The sequence below is a fragment of the Prionailurus bengalensis genome, chromosome A1 (assembly GCF_016509475.1).
Source record: "Prionailurus bengalensis isolate Pbe53 chromosome A1, Fcat_Pben_1.1_paternal_pri, whole genome shotgun sequence".
NCBI lineage: Eukaryota > Metazoa > Chordata > Mammalia > Carnivora > Felidae > Prionailurus > Prionailurus bengalensis.
This window is the reverse complement of record NC_057343.1, coordinates 150,133,529-150,156,570: the sequence shown is the minus strand read 5'-3', so window position 1 is coordinate 150,156,570 and position 23,042 is coordinate 150,133,529. Positions and strand designations below refer to the sequence as shown.

Here is a 23,042-nt window from a genome sequence, read left to right as displayed (position 1 = left end):
GTTGCTTAAGCAACTATAACTTTAAATTTTTGGTGTCTTACAATTTAAAGCTTCTTTTTCATAGTTATAGCTACTATAGTTATAGCTACTTCACATGAAAATAAAAAAAAAAAACCATGAAGACAGTGAGGTGGACCCAATTGTGTAACAGACATTAATACATAACAGGCACAGTCAAGGGGAAGGCTGAGAGGTTGAAAGTTAGGCAGCAGATGTGAATCCAGGAGTCATAACCCTTTTGATAATCAGGAGAGGTGTATCAGTCTGAGAATTCATGGTGAGCTTAACTCTAACCTAGAGTAGGCAGGTTTATAAAGGTTTCTTTGTCTTAGAATTAGCTGCCTTTGTTCTTGATCTTAAGATGTAGTTCAGCTTTTTAAGTGAGTTTCATTTCATGATAAAAGCCATTAATCCTTTGGGAAAGTAAGAATTCTTTCTGAGACATCTGGCCACAGCCCTAATAGTCGACTGGATATATTAAACACATCTTTCATTGTCATATGTGACAATCTGGGGTGAGGTATGGGTAGACTGGTCACAGCCTTTGAGCACCAATGATAGTTCTGACCAGGATTTTTTGTTACTCTTCTCATTTTAATAACATGCAACTGACATAGGTTCACTGTCTTTGCTTCAGCTTATAGCATCCTTTGTTGGATTTTTGCATAAAGAGATTATAGGGGTAAACATATGAATAAAGAAGTGAAAGCTATCCAAAATTTACAGACTGGTGATAAACTTTGACTTTCTTTTGCTGGTCCCACCCAGGTTGAATTGAGTTAAACTGTCAAAATTGAAATGAATATTAATCACAAATTTAGCCTATATTTTATTTATTTCAGAGACTATCACATTAGGACCAGAATAAGGACTTTAAATTTGCCAGTAGTAAATTAGACATTAAACATTTTTTTGAATGTTTATTTATTTTTGAGAGACAGAGAGAGACAGCATGAGTGGGACAGGGCAGGGAGAGAGAGAGGGAGACCTAGAATATGAAGCAGGCTCCAGGTTCTAAGCTGTCAGCACAGAGCTCCACGCAGGGCTCAAACTCACAATCCGTGAGATCATGACCTAAGCTGAAGTCAGACGCTCAACTGACTGAGCCACCCAGGAGCCCCTAAATTAGACATTTTAAAGTTATAGTTGATTTCTCTTATCCCTCCCCCAAGTAAATAATGAGGGAAAATATCTACATATGTATTTATTTAAACTTGGGAGACATTTGTAATGTTAATTAATTAATTAGTACTTAAAAAAACTTAAGTTTATTTGTTTATTTTGAAAGAGAGACAGAGAGAGGGAAAGAGAGCAAGAGGAGGAGGGGCAGAGAGAGAGGGAGAGAGAATCCCAAGTAGACTCTGTGTTGTCAGCACAGATCCTGACACAGGGCTCGATCCCATGAACTGTGAGAGCATGACCTGAGCTGATAGACAGTAGGACACTTAACTGATTGAGCCACCCAGGCACCCCTAATTAATTGGTACTTTTGCTCTCCATTTGTCCTTCAATATTCTAAGAATTAGCTTGAATATAGCAAAATATTAGCTAATCCTTTGATATTAGATGAGATCTGGCAAGTGCAGGGCTGTATGACTATAGACTAGCTAATCTTGACAGCCAATATTCCATGGTTTTCCTCTGCAGGTGAGATGCTGAGCTAGACTTGTCTAGAAAGTCGTTTCTTATTATGTAAGAAACTTATTGGGTAAACTTGCTATATGAATTCTCTTTGGTCCAGAGAAATTGATCTCTATGTAAAACAAGTAAACATTGCTCTGATTAATCTCAAGAGCTAAACCAACCACAGATAGGTGTTTTACTTTGTACCTTTCTTGGAAAGAAAGAGCAATCACAGTAACTCCTTCAAGTTTTATCTTCTTCAGAAGGTGCCTCTATTCATTTGCTTCATTCTTTGAAGCTTCATCCAAGTTTTCCACAAGATCTGGAAAGTCATCATCGCCCTCCTCTCCGGTAGCAAGCGGTACCTTTCCATCCACACACTGTGTGGGCAGAGCTTCAGCCAGTCTTAAACTAGTCAGACCGTCTGCACCAAGTTGGTTCAAGAAACTGGGTAGCATTTCTGTCAGCTGCTTTGTCTCAGCGTGACCTGTAATGGTGAAAGTTTCCGCTGCCAGGGATGCCTGAACTTTAGGGTTCTTAAAGTGGACCCCTGTTCCTTGGTTTGTGAACATATTCACTTCTTCAATACCAGAGATATCTTTTACCCCCAACTTCTTTAAAGAGAACTGAAGTTTTTTTTTTTGTTTTTTTTGTTTGTTTTTGTTTTTTTTAATCATCTGCTGTAGCTGTTCCAAGAGCCACCTTCTTTGCGCCAGCAGCTCTTTCCCACCAATGCGCACTTGTGCTTGCAGTTCCACGAGTTTCTTCCGGCTCATGATAGTTTCTTTCATCTTGTTGGAGAGGAAATGGGACTGCTTGGGGGACTAGGGTTGGTGCTCAGGGGGTCTCGGTGGACCAGTTGAGATTAGTAGGTGCACACATGCGGGGAAGCAAGATAGCAGCTATTTTTTTTTCTTCCATATAATTGTATGATCTATAAACAACAGCAGATTCTATATATTTTTCTGCTCTTCAAAAAAGATATTGAACAAAATGAGTCTCAATCTTAATTTCTAAATTAAAAATCCTTGACAAAATTTTAAAATGTGATATCTTCCTTTTCTATCAGTTCTTTTTATCAAATTTTTGTTGATATTAATGTATATATTTATATAACCCTCCATTGATTAATCAATTATCTTTGGTAGAAGGTCTCCTAATTAACCTCTTAATTAGTTTAACAGATGAATTAATTTTTCCATATAACGTGCTGTCTAATGCCCTTGGCATGCTGAAGGTTTACTGCTCATGGGGTGTGTTCTGTTTTGCCAAGGAATGGTTTACTCCTACCAGTTGAAGACTTATTCTCATAGGTTTATACTTGTTACTGCAATCACAAATGTTTAGATAAATATAACATAAAGTGATGACATATGTATGGAAAGAGATCGTTATCTGAATAAAATAAAAATTGAATGCTTTGGCACGGCTTGACTTATGTAAATGGCTAAAAATTGTGATGACTGTAAAGACTGAAAAAACAAAAATTGGAAAGGTTTCACACATTTTGCTTTACAAATGTCTTCAATTCTGTTTTTACCTTGAAGATACTGAAACTGAAAATGGGAGATGAAGCATTAGACACAGTACATTACTGGTCAATAATCCAATTCATCTTTGGCCAATATCAAATTAGTGAATGGGTGTTCATGTTTTAAGTAAAAATATTATGTACGATGTTTTTCATCCATTTATTACCTTTATGTATTTGAATCCTACATTTTAGGATTTGTTGTTGAAATTAACTCTTTTAATTAACTGTCATACTATGACTTTTGGACAGTAGGACTTATGATTTATCTATTTGTATTTTTTTTTCCATATAGAATTAAGGTCCCTGGTCAAAGCCATCATCAAGGTTTTATGTATAATGATGCTACATATTATAACAATACATTCAGTTCAGTATATAATTCTTTTACTCATAATTATAAGATTAATCAACTTCAAATAACATTCACTTAATTTTTTCTAGAATTTCTATTCTTTATCATGACAGAAGTGGAAATAATCATATTTAGATAAGTAAAAAGCTTGTCCTTTCTCCTTGTAGTAAAATTCTAGAGATCTGTTTCTTAGGTCTCTTGCTGCATTAGACCATTGAGCTGATTGGATATCATTTTTATATCAACATTACAATAACAGTAAAAGAAACTAAGCTTCATTGTCTGAAATAACTTACAATTTAGATTTTAAATTTGAGTCTAAATCAACAGCATTTTTATTTCATTTTTCTGCTTTCCAAGTTGCCAAAAATATGTGTTCATTATCACATGGCCTTTCTGCGTTTGTCTTTGGGCTATCACTCTTCCTTATCTCTTGACTGGACTGTGTTCTGATCAGAATCTGGGCAAAGCCTGTTGCAGCTGTCTTGTGCTGACTCCTAATCTGCCTGTACATTGTTTGGTCATTTGGTTCTACTGTCCAAGAAGAGTCAGGTGATTTTCATTTCAATCATTTTGTAGGTACAGAATGACTTTCCATTGAAACCTGATGTATAAAATGATTCTATTAGACAGTCATAGAAAGATATGTTCTGCATTATAGAATTAAACCTGCCTTCTGGCCATGGCATCTTGAAGTTTTACTGTTTAACCTTTCATGTTCACTGTTGTGTAGACCATAAGAACACTCCCACATTTTGCTATTGGTGTCTGGTAAACTTATAGTTGAAAATTTAAATTAAATTTTATCTATCTCATCTTTTGTATTTATATCCATATATTTGTAATTATTATTGTTCTTTTGTACATATTTATGTTCATATATATGTGTATACATGTAGAGTGTATATATATGTGTATATATATGTTTGTGTGTTCATATGTGTATGTGCGTATATATATATATATATATATATATATATATATATATATTCTCTATATGTAGCATGGCAAGGATATGACTAAGTGGCCACTTTCCACAGAAAACAAAATTAGTAGTGTGATAAACAAAGGATAGTATGTATTTTTCCTGTAAACATGATCTGAATTTGTCATTTTATAGAAAGATCAAAATGAGAAACAATTCCTGAATGTACTATGAAATTCTCATTATGATCCTAGAAAAAAAAGTTCTGTGTATGTGCAAATGATGGTTTATCATAATAGAGCAATATTCATGTAGTTCATCAGTCTGTGGTGGCAGTTTTCAGGCTGCCTTCTTTTGCTTCTGGTTTTATTTTTATCTTTTTCTTTCTGGAGATAGATAGAAACAGATACATAAGTCCCCAGAATGAAAAATGCCTTTATTCTATAAAGCTCAAACAAAATCACACAATCATGAATCTCAAAACAATCCCAGATTAAACTTAGGGATTTACTATAAAGAGAATTACATTAAAAAGAATTCTAATGAAATTCTAAGAAAAACCTATCTGAAAGAGATAAAGCTATTTTCCATTGCTTAAAATGCTTTTCTACCTCTTTTAAATTATTTTAAAAGGTATTATAACTTCTTAATATATGATAAAATTCTGCATTAACTTCTTTATCTGATACAATGCTTGGTATATACTTGCCCTCCTGAAAACTTACATTATGACACAAAATCAGAGGTTCCTGATGTTTACCTTCAGAGTATTTGTTTTTGAAGGAGTAATATGAAATTTTTGTTAGGAAAGATAAACAATATATTTTTTAATCATTGTTATTAGAGAAATTTATAGTTAGCTATTTCTGAATGGGAAATGGTGCAGGTTTTAAATCAGCTTCCAGCTGCTTCTTGCTTCTGAAACCATGAACGCTTCTGCCTCATAGTTTCAGAATGATATATTCTGAATGACATATTCATAATGAATAATACTGTTCATTTTAGCCTCACCTTCAGCTCCAAATCCTTATGAAAATCCATGCCCTCCCCCATATAGCTTACAGTCTGTCAGGCTGAGCTATTCCCTGGGCTCCATCTGGTCATTCCAAGGGCAACAGTGCTTTCCTAAACTGATGTGGAAGAGATGACCCTTCTTCAACCATCATTGACCTGGTTGTGCTCTACTTCAGGGTGTACCTCTTGAGACTGACTTTGCTTTCAGTCTTTTACGCTGGCTTCTGTTTTGATTATTAAATGTTCAAATGTTACCCTCTGTCACTGAGCCCTTTTCTCTCTATACACTCTCTCTAGAGGGCCTCACTGAGTTTCATGGGTATAAATAATATCTATGTGTTGATAATTCTTAAGTGTGTAGGTATAATGCTGAACTTGCTGGAACTCCATGTTCACCTATCTATTATACTATGTGATATATCCACATAGATAACCACTAAGCATCTCAAACTTAACGTGATCCAAATAGAACCCTTGATTTTCATTCCAAGTCTGCTTTTCTCTTACTCTTGCTTGTTTCAGTAATAGACACTACCATTCAATTATTTGCTCAAGCCAGATTTCTAGAGCTGGTCTATCAATTTAGTAGCCACCAATTGCATGTGATTATTTAAACTAAAATTAAGTAAAAGTAAAAATTGCATTTCACACTTATACTAGTCACATTTTAAGTGTTTAGTATCTATGGGTCATATATGGGTATTGGTTACCATATTAGCACAGACATAAAAAAATTTACTGCAGAAAATTTTATTTAACAGTACTGGTCTAAAGATATGATTATATCTGTCTCTTACTCACCATACATCTCAGGTCCTATCTGCTCAATCAAAATAATGTGCGGGACGCCTGGGTGGCTCAGTTGGTTGAGCGTCGGACTTCGGCTCAGGTCATGATCTCGCAGTTCGTGAGTTCGAGCCCTGTGTCAGGCTCCGTGCTGACAGCTCAGAGCCTGGAGCCTGCTTCAGATTCTGTCTCTTGCTCTCTCTCTGCCTCTCCTCTGCTCATGCTCTGTCTCTCTCTGTCTCAAAAATAAATAAAACATCAAAAAATTTTGAAAATAATGTACTTTATTCAAGAAATAAAAGGGTATGCTAAATTTATTCATAATTACCCCAAATTTGTCCACTTAATTTATCTCTGGAATTACATTAATCAGAGTTGTCACTGTCTTTCTGCAGGGGTCTTCCAAGTTGTCCTCTTATCAACTGCTTCGTTGCAGAGCAGTCAATAGGATTTATTTATTTATTTATTTGTTTGTTTGTTTGTTTGTTTGTTTATTTTTAAGAGAAACAGAGAGAGCACATATGTGCAAACGCATGAGCGCAAGCTGGAGATGGGCAGAGAGAGAGGGAGACAGAAAATCTCAAGCGGACTCTGCATGGGGCTCTAACCCACCAGCTATGAGATCATGACCTGAGCTGAAATCAAGATCTGGATGCTTAACCAACTGAGCCACCCAGGTGCCCCAGCCAACAGCATCTATTTAAAACATAAATTAGGTAATCTTCTTGCTTTAAACACAAACCTTCATATCAGATAAAGCATTAGTATCTACAATCTGTAAAGAACTTATCAAACTCAACACCCAAAAAACAAATAATCCAGTGAAGAAATGGGCAGAAGACATGAATAGACATTTTTCCAAAGAAGACATCCAGAGGGCCAACCAACACATGAAAAAATGCTCAACATCACTCATCATCAGGGAAATACAAATCAAAACCACAATGAGATACCACCTCACGCCTGTCAGAATGGCTAACATTAACAACTCAGGCAACAACAGATGTTGGCAAGGATGCAGAGAAAGAAGATCTCTTTTTCACTGCTGGTGGGAATGCAAGCTGGTGCAGCCACTCTGGAAAACAGTATGGAGGGTCCTCAAAAAATTAAAAATAGAACTACCCTATGGCCCAGCAATTGCACTAGTAGGTATTTACCCACGGAATACAGGTGAGCTGTTTTGAAGGGGCACATGCACCCCGATGTTTATAGCAGTACTATTGACAATAGCCAAAGTATGGAAAGAGCCCAAATGTCCATCGATGGATGAATGGATAAAGAAGATGTGGCATATATATACAACGGAGTATTAGTTGGCAATCAGAATGAATGAAATCTTGCCATATGCAACTGCACGGATGGAACCGGAGGGGATTATGCTAAGTGAAATTAGTCAGTCAGAGAAAGACAAATATCATATGTGGACTTCACTCATATGTAGACTTTAAGAGACAAAACAGATGACCATAAGGAAAGGGAAGCAAAAATAATATAAAAACAGGGAGGGGGACAAAACATAAAAGACTGAAATATAGAGAACAGAGAATCACTGGAAGGATGTGGGGGGGGGGGGGAATGACTAAATGCATAAGGGACATTAAGGAATCTACTCCTGAAATCATTGTTGCACCATATATATGCTAAATAACTTGGATGTAAATTAATTAATAAATAAGTTAAAAAAAAACCCAAATCCTTTGATGGCCTATCATTGCTCATAGAACAAAATCCACCCTTCTTACCCTGATATACAAGTTCTTTATGACCCAGCTTCTACCTATTTCCTGGCCTCATTTAACATGTTTCCTTTCATTTGCTATGCTTAATCACACTTATTATTTTTATTTTCCCAACAGGATAGACCAATCTCATTCTATTTTAAGTATTTTTTCAGGCCATCTTCTCCATTTAAGATGCTTTGCTTTCTGGTCATAATATAGCTAACTCCATATGGGCATTGATATCTTACCTTGGAACTACCCACCCTCACCAACCAAAATAAGAGTAGTATCTGCACCCTCTTTATTTTCTTTTTAATATATGAAATTTATTGTCAAATTGGTTTCCATACAACACCCAGTGCTCATCCCAAAAGGTGCCCTCCTCAATACCCATCACCCACCCTCCTCCCCTCCCATCCCCCATCAACCCTCAGTTTGTTCTCAGTTTTTAACAGTCTCTTATGCTTTGGCTCTCTCCCACTCTAACCTCTTTTTTTTTTTTTTTCCTTCCCCTCCCCTATGGGTTTCTGTTAAGTTTCTCAGGATCCACATAAGAGTGAAAACATATGGTATCTGTCTTTCTCTGTATGGCTTATTTCACTTAGCATCACACTCTCCAGTTCCATCCACGTTGCTACAAAGGGCCATATTTCATTCTTTCTCATTGCCACATAGTACTCCATTGTGTATATAAACCACAATTTCTTTATCCATTCATCACTTGCTGGACATTTAGGCTCTTTGCATCATTTGGCTATTGTTGAGAGTGCTGCTATAAACATTGGGGTACAAGTGCCCCTATGCATCAGTACTCCTGTATCCCTTGGTAAATTCCTAGCAGTGCTATTGCTGGGTCATAGGGTAGGTCTATTTTTAATTTTCTGAGGAACCTCCACACTGTTTCCCAGACTGGCTGCACCAATTTGCATTCCCACCAACAGTGCAAGAGGGTTCCCGTTTCTCCACATCCTCTCCAGCATCTATAGTCTCCTGATTTGTTCATTTTGGCCACTCTGACTGGCGTGAGGTGATCTGAGTGTGGTTTTGACTTGTATTTCCCTCATAAGGAGCGATGTTGAGCATCTTTTCAGGTGCCTGTTGGCCAACCGGATGTCTTCTTTAGAGAAGTGTCTATTCATGTTTTCTGCCCATTTCTTCACTGGGTTATTTGTTTTTCGGGTGTGGAGTTTGGTGAGCTCTTTATAGATTTTGGATACTAGCCCTTTGTCCGATATGTCATTTGCAAATATCTTTTCCCATTCTGTTGGTTGCCTTTTAGTTTTGTTGGTTGTTTCCTTTGCTGTGCAGAAGCTTTTTCTCTTCATGAGGTCCCAGTAATTCATTTTTGCTTTTAATTCCCTTGCCTTTGGGGATGTGTCGAGTAAGAGATTGCTACGGCTGAGGTCAGAGAGGTCTTTTCCTGCTTTCTCCTCTAGGGTTTTGATGGTTTCCTGTCTCACATTCAGGTCCTTTATCCATTTTGAGTTTATTTTTGTGAATGGTGTGAGAAAGTGGTCTAGTTTCAACCTTCTGCATGTTGCTGTCCAGTTCTCCCAGCACCATTTGTTAAAGAGATTGTCTTTTTTCCATTGGATGTTCTTTCCTGCTTTGTCAAAGATGAGTTGGCCATACGTTCCTGGGTCTAGTTCTGGGGTTTCTATTCTATTCCATTGGTCTATGTGTCTGTTTTTGTGCCAATACCATGCTGTCTTGATGATGACAGCTTTGTAGTAGAGGCTAAAGTCTGGGATTGGTGATGCCTCCTGCTTTGGTCTTCTTCTTCAAAATTCCTTTGGCTATGCGGGGCCTTTTGTGGTTCCATATGAATTTTAGGATTGCTTGTTCTAGTTTCGAGAAGAATGCTGGTGCAATTTTGATTGGGATTGCATTGAATGTGTAGATAGCTTTGGGTAGTATTGACATTTTGACAATATTTATTCTTCCAATCCATGAGCAGGGAATGTCTTTCCATTTCTTTATATCTTCTTCAACTACCTTCATAAGCTTTCTATAGTTTTCAGCATACAGATCTTTTACATCTTTGGTTAGATTTATTCCTAGGTATTTTATGCTTCTTGGTGCAATTGTGAATGGGATCAGTTTCTTTATTTGTCTTTCTGTTGCTTCATTGTTAGTGTATAAGAATGCAACTGATTTCTGTACATTGATTTTGTATCCTGCAACTTTGCTGAATTCATGTATCAGTTCTAGCAGACTTTTGGTGGAGTCTATCGGATTTTCCATGTATAATATCATGTCATCTGCAAAAAGTGAAAGCTTGACTTCATCTTTGCCAATTTGGATGCCTTTGATTTCCTTTTGTTGTCTGATTGCTGATGCTAGAACTTCCAACACTATGTTAAACAACAGCGGTGAGAGTGGGCATCCCTGTCGTGTTCCTGATCTCAGGGAAAAAGCTCTCAGTTTTTCCCCGTTGAGGATGATGTTAGCTGTGGGCTTTTCATAAATGGCTTTTATGATCTTTAAGTATGTTCCTTCTATCCCGACTTTCTCAAGGGTTTTTATTAAGAAAGGGTGCTGAATTTTGTCAAAGGCCTTTTCTGCATCGATTGACAGGATCATATGGTTCTTATCTTTTCTTTTATTAATGTGATGTATCACATTGATTGATTTGTGAATGTTGAACCAGCCCTGCATCCCAGGAATGAATCCCACTTGATCATGGTGAATAATTCTTTTTATATGCTGTTGAATTCGATTTGCTAGTATCTTATTGAGAATTTTTGCATCCATATTCATCAGGGATATTGGCCTGTAGTTCTCTTTTTTTACTGGGTCTCTGTCTGGTTTAGGAATCAAAGTAATACTGGCTTCATAGAATGAGTCTGGAAGTTTTCCTTCCCTTTCTATTTCTTGGAATAGCTTGAGAAGGATAGGTATTATCTCTGCTTTAAACGTCTGGTAGAACTCCCCAGGGAAGCCATCTGGTCCTGGACTCTTATTTGTTGGGAGATTTTTGATAACCGATTCAATTTCTTCGCTGGTTATGGGTCTGTTCAAGCTTTCTATTTCCTCCTGATTGAGTTTTGGAAGTGTGTGGGTGTTTAGGAATTTGTCCATTTCTTCCAGGTTGTCCAATTTGTTGGCATATAATTTTTCATAGTATTCCCTGATAATTGTTTGTATCTCTGAGGGATTGGTTTTAATAATTCCATTTTCATTCATGATTTTATCTATTTGGGTCATCTCCCTTTTCTTTTTGAGAAGCCTGGCTAGAGGTTTGTCAATTTTGTTTATTTTTTCAAAAAACCAACTCTTGGTTTCATTGATCTGCTCTACAGTTTTTTTTTAGATTCTATATTGTTTATTTCTGCTCTGATCTTTATTATTTCTCTTCTTCTGCTGGGTTTAGGCTGCCTTTGCTGTTCTGCTTCTATTTTCCTTTAGGTGTGCTGTTAGATTTTGTATTTGGGATTTTTCTTGTTTCTTGAGATAGGCCTGGATTGCAATGTATTTTCCTCTCAGGACTGCCTTCGCTGCGTCCCAAAGCATTTGGATTGTTGTATTTTCATTTTCGTTTGTTTCCATATATTTTTTAATTTCTTCTCTAATTGCCTGGTTGACCCACTCATTCTTTAGTAGGGTGTTCTTTAACCTCCATGCTTTTGGAGGTTTTCCAGACTTTTTCCTGTGGTTGATTTCAAGCTTCATAGCATTGTGGTCTGAAAGTATGCATGGTATAATTTCAATTCTTGTAAACTTATGAAGGGCTGTTTTGTGACCCAGTATATGATCTATCTTGGAGAATGTTCCATGTGCACTCGAGAAGAAAGTATATTCTGTTGCTTTGGGATGCAGAGTTCTAAATAGATCTGTCAAGTCCATCTGATCCAATGTCTCATTCAGGGCCCTTGTTTCTTTATTGACCGTGTGTCTAGATGATCTATCCATTTCTGTAAGTGGAGTGTTAAAGTCCCCTGCAATTACCACATTCTTATCTATAAGGTTGCTTATGTTTATGAGTAATTGTTTTATATATTTGGGGCCTCCCGTATTTGGCGCATGGACATTTATAACTGTTAGCTCTTCCTGATGGATAGACCCTGTAATGAGTATATCATGCCTTTCTTCATCTCTTGTTACAGCCTTTAATTTAAAGTCTAGTTTGTCTGATATAAGTATGGCTACTCCAGCTTTCTTTTGGCTTCCAGTCGCATGATAAATAGTTCTCCATCCCCTCACTCTCAATCTAAAGGTGTCCTCAGATCTAAAATGAGTCTCTTGTAGACAGCAAATAGATGGGTCTTGTTTTTTTATCCATTCTGATACCCTATGTCTTTTGGTTGGCGCATTTAATCCATTTACATTCAGTGTTATTATAGAAAGATACGGGTTTAGAGTCATTGTGATGTCTGTATGTTTTATGCTTGTAGTGATGCCTCTGGTACTTTGTCTCACAGGGTCCCCCTTAGGATCTCTTGTAGGGCTGGTTTAGTGGTGACAAATTCCTTCAGTTTTTGTTTGTTTGGGAAGACCTTTATCTCTCCTTCTATTCTAAATGACAGACTTGCTGGATAAAGGATTCTCGGCTGCATGTTTTTTCTGTTCATCACATTGAAGATCTCCTGCCAATTCTTTCTGGCCTGCCAAGTTTCAAAAGAGAGATCAGTTACGAGTCTTATAGGTCTCCCTTTACATGTTAGGGCACGTTTACCCCTTGCTGCTTTCAGAATTTTCTCTTTATCCTTGTATTTTGCCAGTTTCACTATGATATGTCTTGCAGAAGATCGATTCAAGTTACGTCTGAAGGGAGTTCTCTGTGACTCTTGGATTTCAATGCCTTTTTCCTTCCCCAGTTCAGGGAAGTTCTCAGCTATTATTTCTTCAAGTACCCCTTCAGCACCTTTCCGTCTCTTCCTCCTCTGGGACACCAATTATGCGTATATTATTTCTTTTTAGTGTATCACTTAATTCTCTAATTTTCCCCTCATACTCCTGGATTTTTTTATCTTTCTTTTTCTCAGCTTCCTCTTTTTCCATAATTTTATCTTCTAGTTCACCTATTCTCTCCTCTGCCTCTTCAATCCAAGCCGTGGTCATTTCCATTTTATTTTGCATGTCGTTTAAAGCATTTTTCAGCTCCTCCTGACTGTTCCTTAGTCCCTTGATCTCTGTAGCAAGAGATTCTTTGCTGTCCTCTATACTGTTTTCAAGCCCAGCAATTAATTTTATGACTATTATTCTAAATTCACTTTCTGTTATATTATTTAAATCCTTTTTGATCAGTTCATTAGCTGTTGTTATTTCTTGGAGATTCTTTTGAGGGGAATTCTTCTGTTTGGTCATTTTGGATAGTCCCTGGAGTGGTGCGGACCTGCAGGGCACTTCCCCTGTGCTGTGGTGTATAACTGGAGTTGGTGGGCGGAGCCTCAGTCCGACCTGAGGTCTGCCCCCAGCCCACCACTGGGGCCACAGTCAGACTGGTGTGTGCCTTCTCTTCCCCTCTCCTAGGGCCGGGATTCACTGTGGGGTGGCATGGTCCGTCTGGGCTACTGGCACACTGCCAGGCTTGTGGTGCTGGGGATCTGGCATATTAGCTGGGGTGGGTAGGCAAGGTGCACGGGGGCAGGAGGGGCAGGCTTAGCTCACTTCTTCGTGGTCCACTTCAGGAGGGGCCCTGTGGCATCGGGAGGGAGTCAGACCCACTGCCGGAGGGGTGGCTCTGCAGAAGCATAGCGTTGGATGTTTGCGCTGACCAAGCAAGTTCCCTGGCAGGAACTGGTTCCCTTTGGGATTTTGGCTGGGAGATGGGCGAAGGAGATGGCGCTGGCGAGTGCCTTTGTTCCCCGCCAAAGTGAGGTCTGTCGTCCCGGGGCTCAGCAACTCTCCCTCCCTTTGTCCTCCAGCCTTTCAGCTTTCTGAGCACAGCTGTTAACTTATGACCTCCCAGATGCTAAGTCCCGCTTGCTGTCGGAACACGCTCCGTCCGGCCCCTCCGCTTTTGCAAGCCAGACTCCGGGGCTCTGCTTGGCCGGCAGGCTGCCCCTCCGCCCCGGTTCCCTCCCACCAGTCCGTGGAGCACGCACCGCCTCTCTGCCCTTCCTACCCTCTTCCGTGGGCCTCTTGTCTGCGCTTGGCTCCGGAGACTCCGTTCTGCTAATCCTCTGCGGTTTTCTGGGTTATTTAGGCAGGTGTAGGTGGAATCTAAGTGATCAGCAGGATGCGCGGTGAGCCCAGTGTTCTCCTATGCTGCCATCTTCCCAGAGGTCTCTGCACCCTCTTTAGATCTGAGACATGTACAATGATTTCAGGAGTAGATTCCTTAATGCCCCTTTCATTTAGCCCATCCCCCCTCCCACTTCTTAATTATCTGCCTAGCTTTCACTATCAATTCCCTTTTCGCTTATGTATTATTATTCAGTCCTCTCTTCCTCTAATAAGAGCCTAATTTCTTTGAGAAACAGAATATTACTTATCTGATTTACCATTTTATCTCTAGTTTCAAAGTTGTGCCTGGCACACAGAGGAGGATTAAAAGAGGTATTTTCTATATAAATTTATGTAAAATGAAAGAAGAAAAGATAATTTTGACTTTCAAGATATTCCCATCTCTTTTAATTTTATTCACGATCCATGAAATTAAAATAAGATGTGCACAAGAGTAGGGATTTTTAATCTCCCCGCGTATGATCAGAGGATGTAATAATAGTTGATAGAACTGAGATGAGACTTTTGGAAAAAAATTGTATATTCATTCACTGAAAATTTCCTGAGTCACAGGGCACTGTTCTGGTTTCCCCCTACAAGTTAAAAAAAAAAAAAAAAAGAAAAAGAAAAAGAAAAAGAATGTCCCTAAGACTCACCATAACATTAGTGAAAAACATCCTTACTAAGTTTTTTTTTTTAATTTTTTTTTTTAATGTTTATTTCTGAGACAGAGACAGAGCATGAATAGGAGAGGGGCAGAGAGAGGGAGACACAGAATGCAGGCTTCAGGCTCTGAACTGTTAGCACAGAGCCTGACACAGGGCTGGAACTCACAAACCTGAGACTGTCACCTGAGCCAAAATTGGACCCTTAATCAACTGACCCACTCAGGCACACAGAGTTTTTTCTATTTTTAAATCTAAAATTTGACATCACATAAAAGGAACTTCAAAATTGACAGAAAGTTCTCAGTGATGAGATTCAATATTATCTCATTTTTAATTTTGAAAAACATAATTTATACTTATTGAACATAAAAAGAAGTAAATAGAAAATTTATGGGGCACCTGGGTGGCTCAGTTAGTTAAGCATCTGACTTTAGCTCAGGTCATGATCTTACTGTGTGTTCAAGCCCTGTGTCTGCCTCATGCTGAAAGCTCAGAGCTAGAAACCTGCTTCAGATTCTGTGTCTCACTTTGTCTCTGCCCCTCCCCTGCTCACACTTTGTCTCTTTCTCACAAATAAACATTAAAAAAATTTTAAAATAAATATAAAATTTAGCTTCATGCCTTTAATGAAATGTATATTCTTAACAGTTTTTTATGCTTTACTCTTAACTAATAAAATTTATATAAATTGTTGGTAAATGCATAATTTTTCTTTTTCAGTATTTCCACTTAAAAAATTTCAGATGCTCTTTGCTATCCTTTTTGCATCAAAATTTTGAAGCACATTATATTCACATTTCATAAAATGGCATGAAATAAAAACACAGTTACTGAAGGATACAAAAATATCTTAATCTCTTGGGAAATAAATTTCAATTCTGGGGGCATCATCTTTAGATCATTTAGGTTTCTTGTTATGCAGTCCTCTGACTACCCATTAGAATCAGGTGGGTGTTTGTGAAAATGGAGAGTCCTGAAAGTCATACATATAAAATTAAATGGGACATAGATGGGACATAGAAATTCCCACTGAAAACAACAACAACAACAAACAACAACAACAACAACAACAACAACAAACGTACAGGGATTCACTTTAAATATTGTAAAGTTTGAGAATCAATAATCAGTGTTTGTAATGCAATTTAATAGAATTGCCCAAACCAGACTTTAATGGTCATTGTGTAAATAGTCCTCCTTTGTTTAAAGTATAGTTTGATTCAAAATGAATAGGAGCAGTTTTATCTGAATGACAGTATGCAATATTATGTGACAGGGTGCCCTCTCTTGAGCTCAAAGGCTCTGCTATTACCTGCTCATCTTTGGACCTGAAAGTCTTTTATCATCAAGCTTTTAGGCTTGCTAAAGTCAAGATTGGGTTAAAATTAAAATGCTTATTTAAGAAAATAATAATTTATATTACTAACTTGCCATGAATTCTTTTATTAGTCTAATTTCAGGAACATAGCAGGCCCCGAATGATTTAAACAGAAATAGTTGAGTTTTATTTGTGGAGAAAATTCAGAGCACAAGGAAATTTGGCTAAGCACAGTCTGAGTAATCAATCAATCAATTCAGTTTACAAATGATTCTTGGTAATTGTGTTAGATGTAATGGGAAAGCACAGGGATAAGCTTTATGTCCCACCATGGCACTTAAAATACATGAAAGACATGCGATGTGCCAATATATTCCATCCTATTAAGTAAAAACTGCTACAAGAAATGTATGAAGAGTACAAAGGAGGCAGTGATTTCTAAGGTGAGGATATACAGCTCATGAGGTTCCTTGGAGGACCTAATATTTAAACTTGACCTTCAAAGTAGAAAGAATTTGAGTATTAGGAAACTCCAGAGGAATCTGATACTACTGGGTCTAGATTTTCAAGTTGCTGAGTGTCTACTAAGGGAGAGAAAAAGCCTAGAATAAAGAATAAAATGAATACCGTTAATACACATTTTTTTCATATCGAGTTTTAACAAAAATTCAGTGATGACATGAGGCCTTTTCCTATTTATCAGTAAAAAAAATGAGAAATTTATGGTTCTAATCTACTCAAAAGCTCTCCCACAGAGTAACTGATCTCAGGCAGCCACTTCCATAGTAGGGAGGCAGATATTCTGGGGACCTTTAAAGGTTGGTAGTACCTCTTCCTTGTTCCATGTCGTAAAATTTTATTATTTTGGCTTCTTTACTAAAAATAATGCCCTTTGTAGAGCCTAGCCATCATAGATATTAGATATTAGAACCTGGCACTTATGTCAGAAAGAATATTCAAATTGTCCATGACAATATACCAACCACAAGGACTTTTCCAAAGATGTTCGTATAGTATTCACCAGTGCCAATGACAAAATGGAAAATTACAAACTCCAGCTGTTGTACATCTATACTTCACGAAATGGCAGCATGCAGAGGTTGTTAGAATAAGAACATCATCAAGCATAACTCTGAAAATATTTCTCTAAAATTAGAATAACCAATAAAATCTGAATAGAAAATGAGACTGGAACTTAATCTAATGTTTTTCAAGTTTATTTTTGTTGTTGTTGTTTTATTATCTAAAAATGAACAAAACTGACTTAGAGTTGAGATTGGAAATATACAGGTTTATGGGTAGATTTCACAAAATAGTTAAAGTAACAAAGCACAGAAAAAGTAACTAATACAGTAATTTGCCTTTCCCCGAGGAAGCATATATTTAGTGATTTTAATTTAAAATGTATTATTTATGCAGGGTTTTTTTTATAGTAGAAAATTTCATTTGTATAGTTAAGTATATGAAAAATCAGGTAAACAGACATTGTATATGAGCGACCATTAACTGACATTACAAGTACAAACATATTCAAAAGTCTGACTTTGTAGGCAATAACATAAAGAAGGAAATGGGAAATCTATTTCATGACTTGGAAAAAATGCACGAAGCAGTAGATTATGATATCCAAAATGCAAAAAGAAAGAAAAAAAAAGAAAATGTAAACAGCGTCAACACTGGAGTAAATGTACTAATTTTGAGGCAGAGGAGAAGATAACAAAATGGCCCCACAATGTGAAACATCTGGTCATTGAATCAAAAATGGACTTTAATTGGAAACAGACAGATGGCATAAACGCTATTAGCACAGAGAAAGCTGTTGCATAGACATGGAGATCTGGGATATTGACTTTGGCAGTACTGTCTTTTCTTTGCATTGCCAATGTTACCCAAATTAAATAGAAAATCAGGAAAGGTTGACCTCCTTGCTTAACAGTTCATCAGGCCTATTCCTGCTCTTTTAAATAGATTATTACATGCTCTCATGTAATTGAACAAACAGGTAAAATGTCTCTTTTTGTTGATATCATGCACACATACATATACTGTAATAAAGAGTATTGTCATAGTGGCATTTAGCTTTCTTTTGGCAATATTAGCTCAAAATAAGTTTTCTAAGTATTTTTATTATAAGAGGCTAAAAATTTTATCATTCTTAGAGCTGAAAATAAGAATTCAGTAATTATTATCTAGGTCTTTTCTATAGAGCTTATCAAACCAAGATTAGAAATTCAAACACAGTGAGGTAAACAGGTGATATAAATATTCTCATCTCTCTTTGGTTGATCAGATGTGACTTACAGAGTTAGATATTTAATCACTACATTCAAGTCTAATCTACAAATCCATTTTAAATAGGCTTTGTCACAGAGCATTTAGTAAAAAAGTGCCACTGATAAGTGTTTTTAATAAAACTCATTTTGGGAGTACCTTATTTATGCACTGGCTTTATCTTCTAGCTTTCTTGCACATGGAAGAAAGCACTATTCATTTAAATCAGTGACTCAGACTCCAATTCTGATTTATTTGAGAATCTGATGAAAATGAAGTATATTCCTCCTTGAAAAATGCACATGCACACAGAATTTTTCGAATACTTTCAAGAAGCTTATCCTTTGAAATCCCATACTTGGGGTCCATGGAACTTAGGTAGCACATCTCTGGTTTCCAGAAATGTATAATATAACAAAATAAGTGAAATAGGTGAAGAGGAGTAAGAATACACTTATGGTAAGCACTGACTAATGTATAGAATTGTCCAATTACTATATTGTATACCTGAAACTAATATAACACTGTAGATTACCCTGGAATTAAAATTAAAAAAACCCCAGACATTAAGAAATCTAAAAAGCAGAGTCTTAAATATTACCATGATAGAATTATGATCCAGTGAATGTAAAAAAAACAACTTGATGGATAAAGATATTTTAATCTGTTAGCATCTTGCTTATGATCATACTCTTTCAAATGCTTTAGGAAACATGCTTTTTCTAATGCTTTTACAATATGGGTACAACCTCATAATTCCATTGTTTACATATGATTTCCTTCCTTTTTTTTTCTTTTTTTTTTTTTTAACATTTATTCTCTTTGAGAGACAGGGCACGAGTGGGGGAAGGGCAGAGAGAGAGAGAAGGAGACACAAAACCTGAAGCAGGCTCCAGGCTCTGAGCTGCTCAGGTATAGAGCCTGACACGGGCTCAAACTTACTAACCACAAGATCATGACCTGAGCTGAAGTTGGACACTTAACAGACTGAGCCACCCAGATGCCGCATATGATTTTCTTCCTTTAAGTTGAATCAAATTTTATTTATTCCAAGTACAGAGCCTTTGAACTGTATCTTGATAAAAATAATAACAGGCAATATTTAATGGGTACTGTGTTAAGCCCCCTACAAAATTTCAACTTAATTTTCACAAAAATCCTAGGAGGTAATGAGGATGATTAAAAACAACAACAAAATAACATAATAAAATTTGCCTTCCATTAATTTCTCCCAATTCTGTTCTTTGGAATTACCTCGAACAATTCTTTCTAGTTTACATCACAGATATTTGTTTTTATTTGTTTGTTTGTTTTCAGCCTCTTAGAACAAAAAAGAGAAAACAGGGGAACTTATAATCATTTTAGATTAAATCTTTCAGTTTACAAATGATAAAATTGAGACTAAAAATAACTAAGACAAGACATGTATTACTTCTCTCAACAGTATTTTATTAGGATGCCCTATGTGCCATTAACCTTATTTTAAAGAATGTTCTCTAGATAGTTCCTTACATATCCCTCCTCCCAATTGCTCTTCTCAAGACTCTTCATTAGTGTGGCACAAGAAATCTGTCACAAGGCTCCATTTGGGGCTTGAGCAGCAAGAAGTCATATTTGTGATTGCTCTGAAATGGCCAGTTTTATTCAACAAATTAAAAAAAAAATAAGCGGCTATACTTTGAGGATTTTTATTTAGATACCTGTCAAATGATCAGTTTTGTAAATTTAGTTTTCCCTTTAATAGAATTTGTAAAATGTCAGACAGATCTAAAAAGGATTGAGTAAGTAAAATTAGAAAAATAAAACCACTCAATAATAGTTGGTCATATTTAATGAAAACTTACAGTGTGTCAGGAACAGGATTGATTGCGTTAATAGGGCTACTGAAATCTTCCCAGACACCTCATGCAATAGACACTATCCTGTACTGTTATTAGTTTACATTTCATAGATAAAGAAACAGATATGAAAGCCACATAGTGTGAAGTGTGAGAACTAAGAATTAATCTCTGAAAAATCTCTGGGGCTCTTAAACTTAGCTACTACGTTGTAGTACCTCATTCAGTTGATGACAATAGCATAGCTATGTCAGTTATTTGATATTTCATTATGAAATTAAAACTTAAAAATTCTAGATAAACATAGAGGGAGGAGCTAAGATGGAAGAACAGCATCAAAGTTTTTTGTGTGTCTTGTGTCCATGAAATACAGCCAGACCAACACCAAACCATTCTGTACACCTAGAAAACTCACCTCCGGATTAACAGAACAATCTGCACAACCTGAACCACAGAATTCAGCGGGTATGCGGTGTGGAGAGGTGAATGTGGGGAGAGAGAAACTGCAGAGGGCAGGGAGCCGCTTTTGCATGTGGAGAGAGGACGGAGGTGGGGGTGGGGGGAGAATACAGGAAAAGCACCCCTCCCCAAAGGCAGCTGGAGAGAAAGTGGAAAGTTGGAAACAGCCACAAGGACTGAACTAAAAAGGGAGAAAGGAGAAAGGAGAGGGTTTAAATTCCATTAAGACTGTAAACGGGGAGCACAGAGTCTGTAACTCCACAGCTGGATACCTGGCGGTGCTCTGGTGGGAAGGACAGATCCACAGGAGCAGAGTGGGGTCCAGGAGGTCCTTGGGCTACACGAAGAGAAGTGGTTCCACTGCTGGAAGGACATTTGGTAGAGTCTGTGAGGCTACCTGGGGCTAGCAGACCCCAGAGAAAGGCCACATTCACTGGTGTTGGAACAAGGTCATTGGGGGTGAAGCCTGGTGTCAGATGTGTGTGTGTGATTTTCCATAATCCCTGAGGTGCTACTGCTACACTGTCTTGTGAACTTTTTCTGGGGTGGGCTGGCACCTGGCCACAGTCTCTAGGCATCAGCAGCAGCACAGTCCCACAAGAGTTCCTGGGTGTGGCTAGCAACCAGCCATTGCTCGGTGAGACACTCCACAGGGGGTGGAGCTGGTCAAAGCCGCAGTCCCTCAGAAGTGGGGGGCCAGGGAAGACAGCCGCATCTGAGACAAAACTCGGGAGGGAGGTGCTGCCTGGGGCTTGGTCACTGACAGTGAGGAAGTGGAGAATGGATAGAAGATGAAGACAAAGGATGGTTGCACGAATGCTGATCATTGAGAACAGAGTTCCAATACTAGAGACTGCATAGCTGGGTGATGCCATTTTCACTGTTCCCGTGCATGCACATACGCACCTACAATCGCCACAATAATCCACCCCAGTAGGCTAGCAGCACCATCTACTGGAGAATGGAGCTGCTACACTAAGCCCTGCACAACTGGGCCAACCTCCTTCTTCAAGAACACAGGTCTCACCGCCTGCTTAGTTTATGGACTAGAAAGCACTTCATAGTTTGACTTCTAGGGGGAAACTAAGTAATTTCAGTCATATTTCAGTCTGTTACCTGGACCATCTATTCAATTTTCTTTTTCTTTTTTTTCTCTTTTTCTTTTTTTTCCTTTTCCTTGAATACAGAAAGAGAAAAATTTCATTTTTATGTTCAATTTTTATTAAAAATATTCTTCAAGTTTTTTCTACTATATTTTTTACTTTTGCGTAACTTTTTTCAAATTCTATTTTACTTCCATTATGTCATTTTAGTCTACTTCAGTGTATTCATTTTTCAAATTTTCAAATGATTTCCTTTTTTTCTTTCCTTTTTTCTCTAATCTATCAAGTCATGTTCAACACCCAGACCAAAACACACATAGGATCGAGCATCATTTACTTTAATTTTTTTTTAGTTTTAATTTTCTTTAATTTCATTTTTTAAATTTTAATCTTTTCTACCTCATTAATTTCCTTTCTCCCTTCAAAATGACAAAATAAAGGATTCACCCCAAAAGAAAGAGCAGGAAGAAACAACAGCCAGGGACTTAACCAATACAGATACAAGCAAGCTGTCTGAACCAGAATTTAGAATCACAATAAGAAGAATACTAGCTGGAGTCTAAAATAGATTAGAATCCCTCTCTGCGGAGATAAAAGAAGTAAAAGCTAGTCAGGATGAAATAAAAAATGCTATAACTGATTTGCAACCTCAAATGGATGCTGAGGTGGCAAGGATGGATGAGGTAGAAAAGAGAATCAGTGATATAGAGGACAAACTTATGGAGAATAATGAAGCAGAAAAAAAAGAAGGAGATTTAGGCAAAAGAGAAAGATTTAAGAATTACAGAAATCAGTGACTCATTAAAAAGGAACAACATCAGAATCATAGGGGTCCCAGAGGAGGAAGAGAGAGAAATAGGGGTAGAAGAGTTATGTGAGCAACTCATAGTGGGAAACTTTCTTAACCTGGGGAGAGACACAGACATCAAAATCCAGGAAGCACAGAGGACTCCCATTAGATTCAACAAAGACTGACCAATAGCAAGGCGTATCATAGTCAAATGCACAAAATACTTAGGCAAGGAGAGAATCATGAAAGCAGCAAGTGAAAAAAAGTCCTTAACCTACAAAGGAAGACAGATCAGGTTTGCCAAAGACATATCCACAGAAACTTGTCAGGTCAGAAAGGAGTGGCAGGATATATTCAATGTGCTGAATCAGAAAAATATGTTGCCAAAAATTCTTTATCCAGCAAGGTTTTCAATCAACATAGAAGGAGAGATAAAATGTTTCCCAGACAAACAAAAATTAAAGGAGTTTGT

The 23,042-nt window shown here is 37.4% G+C and overlaps 1 protein-coding gene across 1 annotated transcript; it reads right to left on the bottom strand.

Moving 5' to 3' along the window:
* Positions 1–1,861: 1,861 nt before the first annotated feature.
* Positions 1,862–2,486, bottom strand: LOC122474717 (transcription factor BTF3-like). The gene has a single exon (XM_043565824.1). The coding sequence runs from the start codon at positions 2,412–2,414 to the stop codon at positions 1,896–1,898; it is 519 nt and encodes a 172-aa protein (XP_043421759.1). The 5' UTR covers positions 2,415–2,486; the 3' UTR covers positions 1,862–1,895.
* Positions 2,487–23,042: the final 20,556 nt, after the last annotated feature.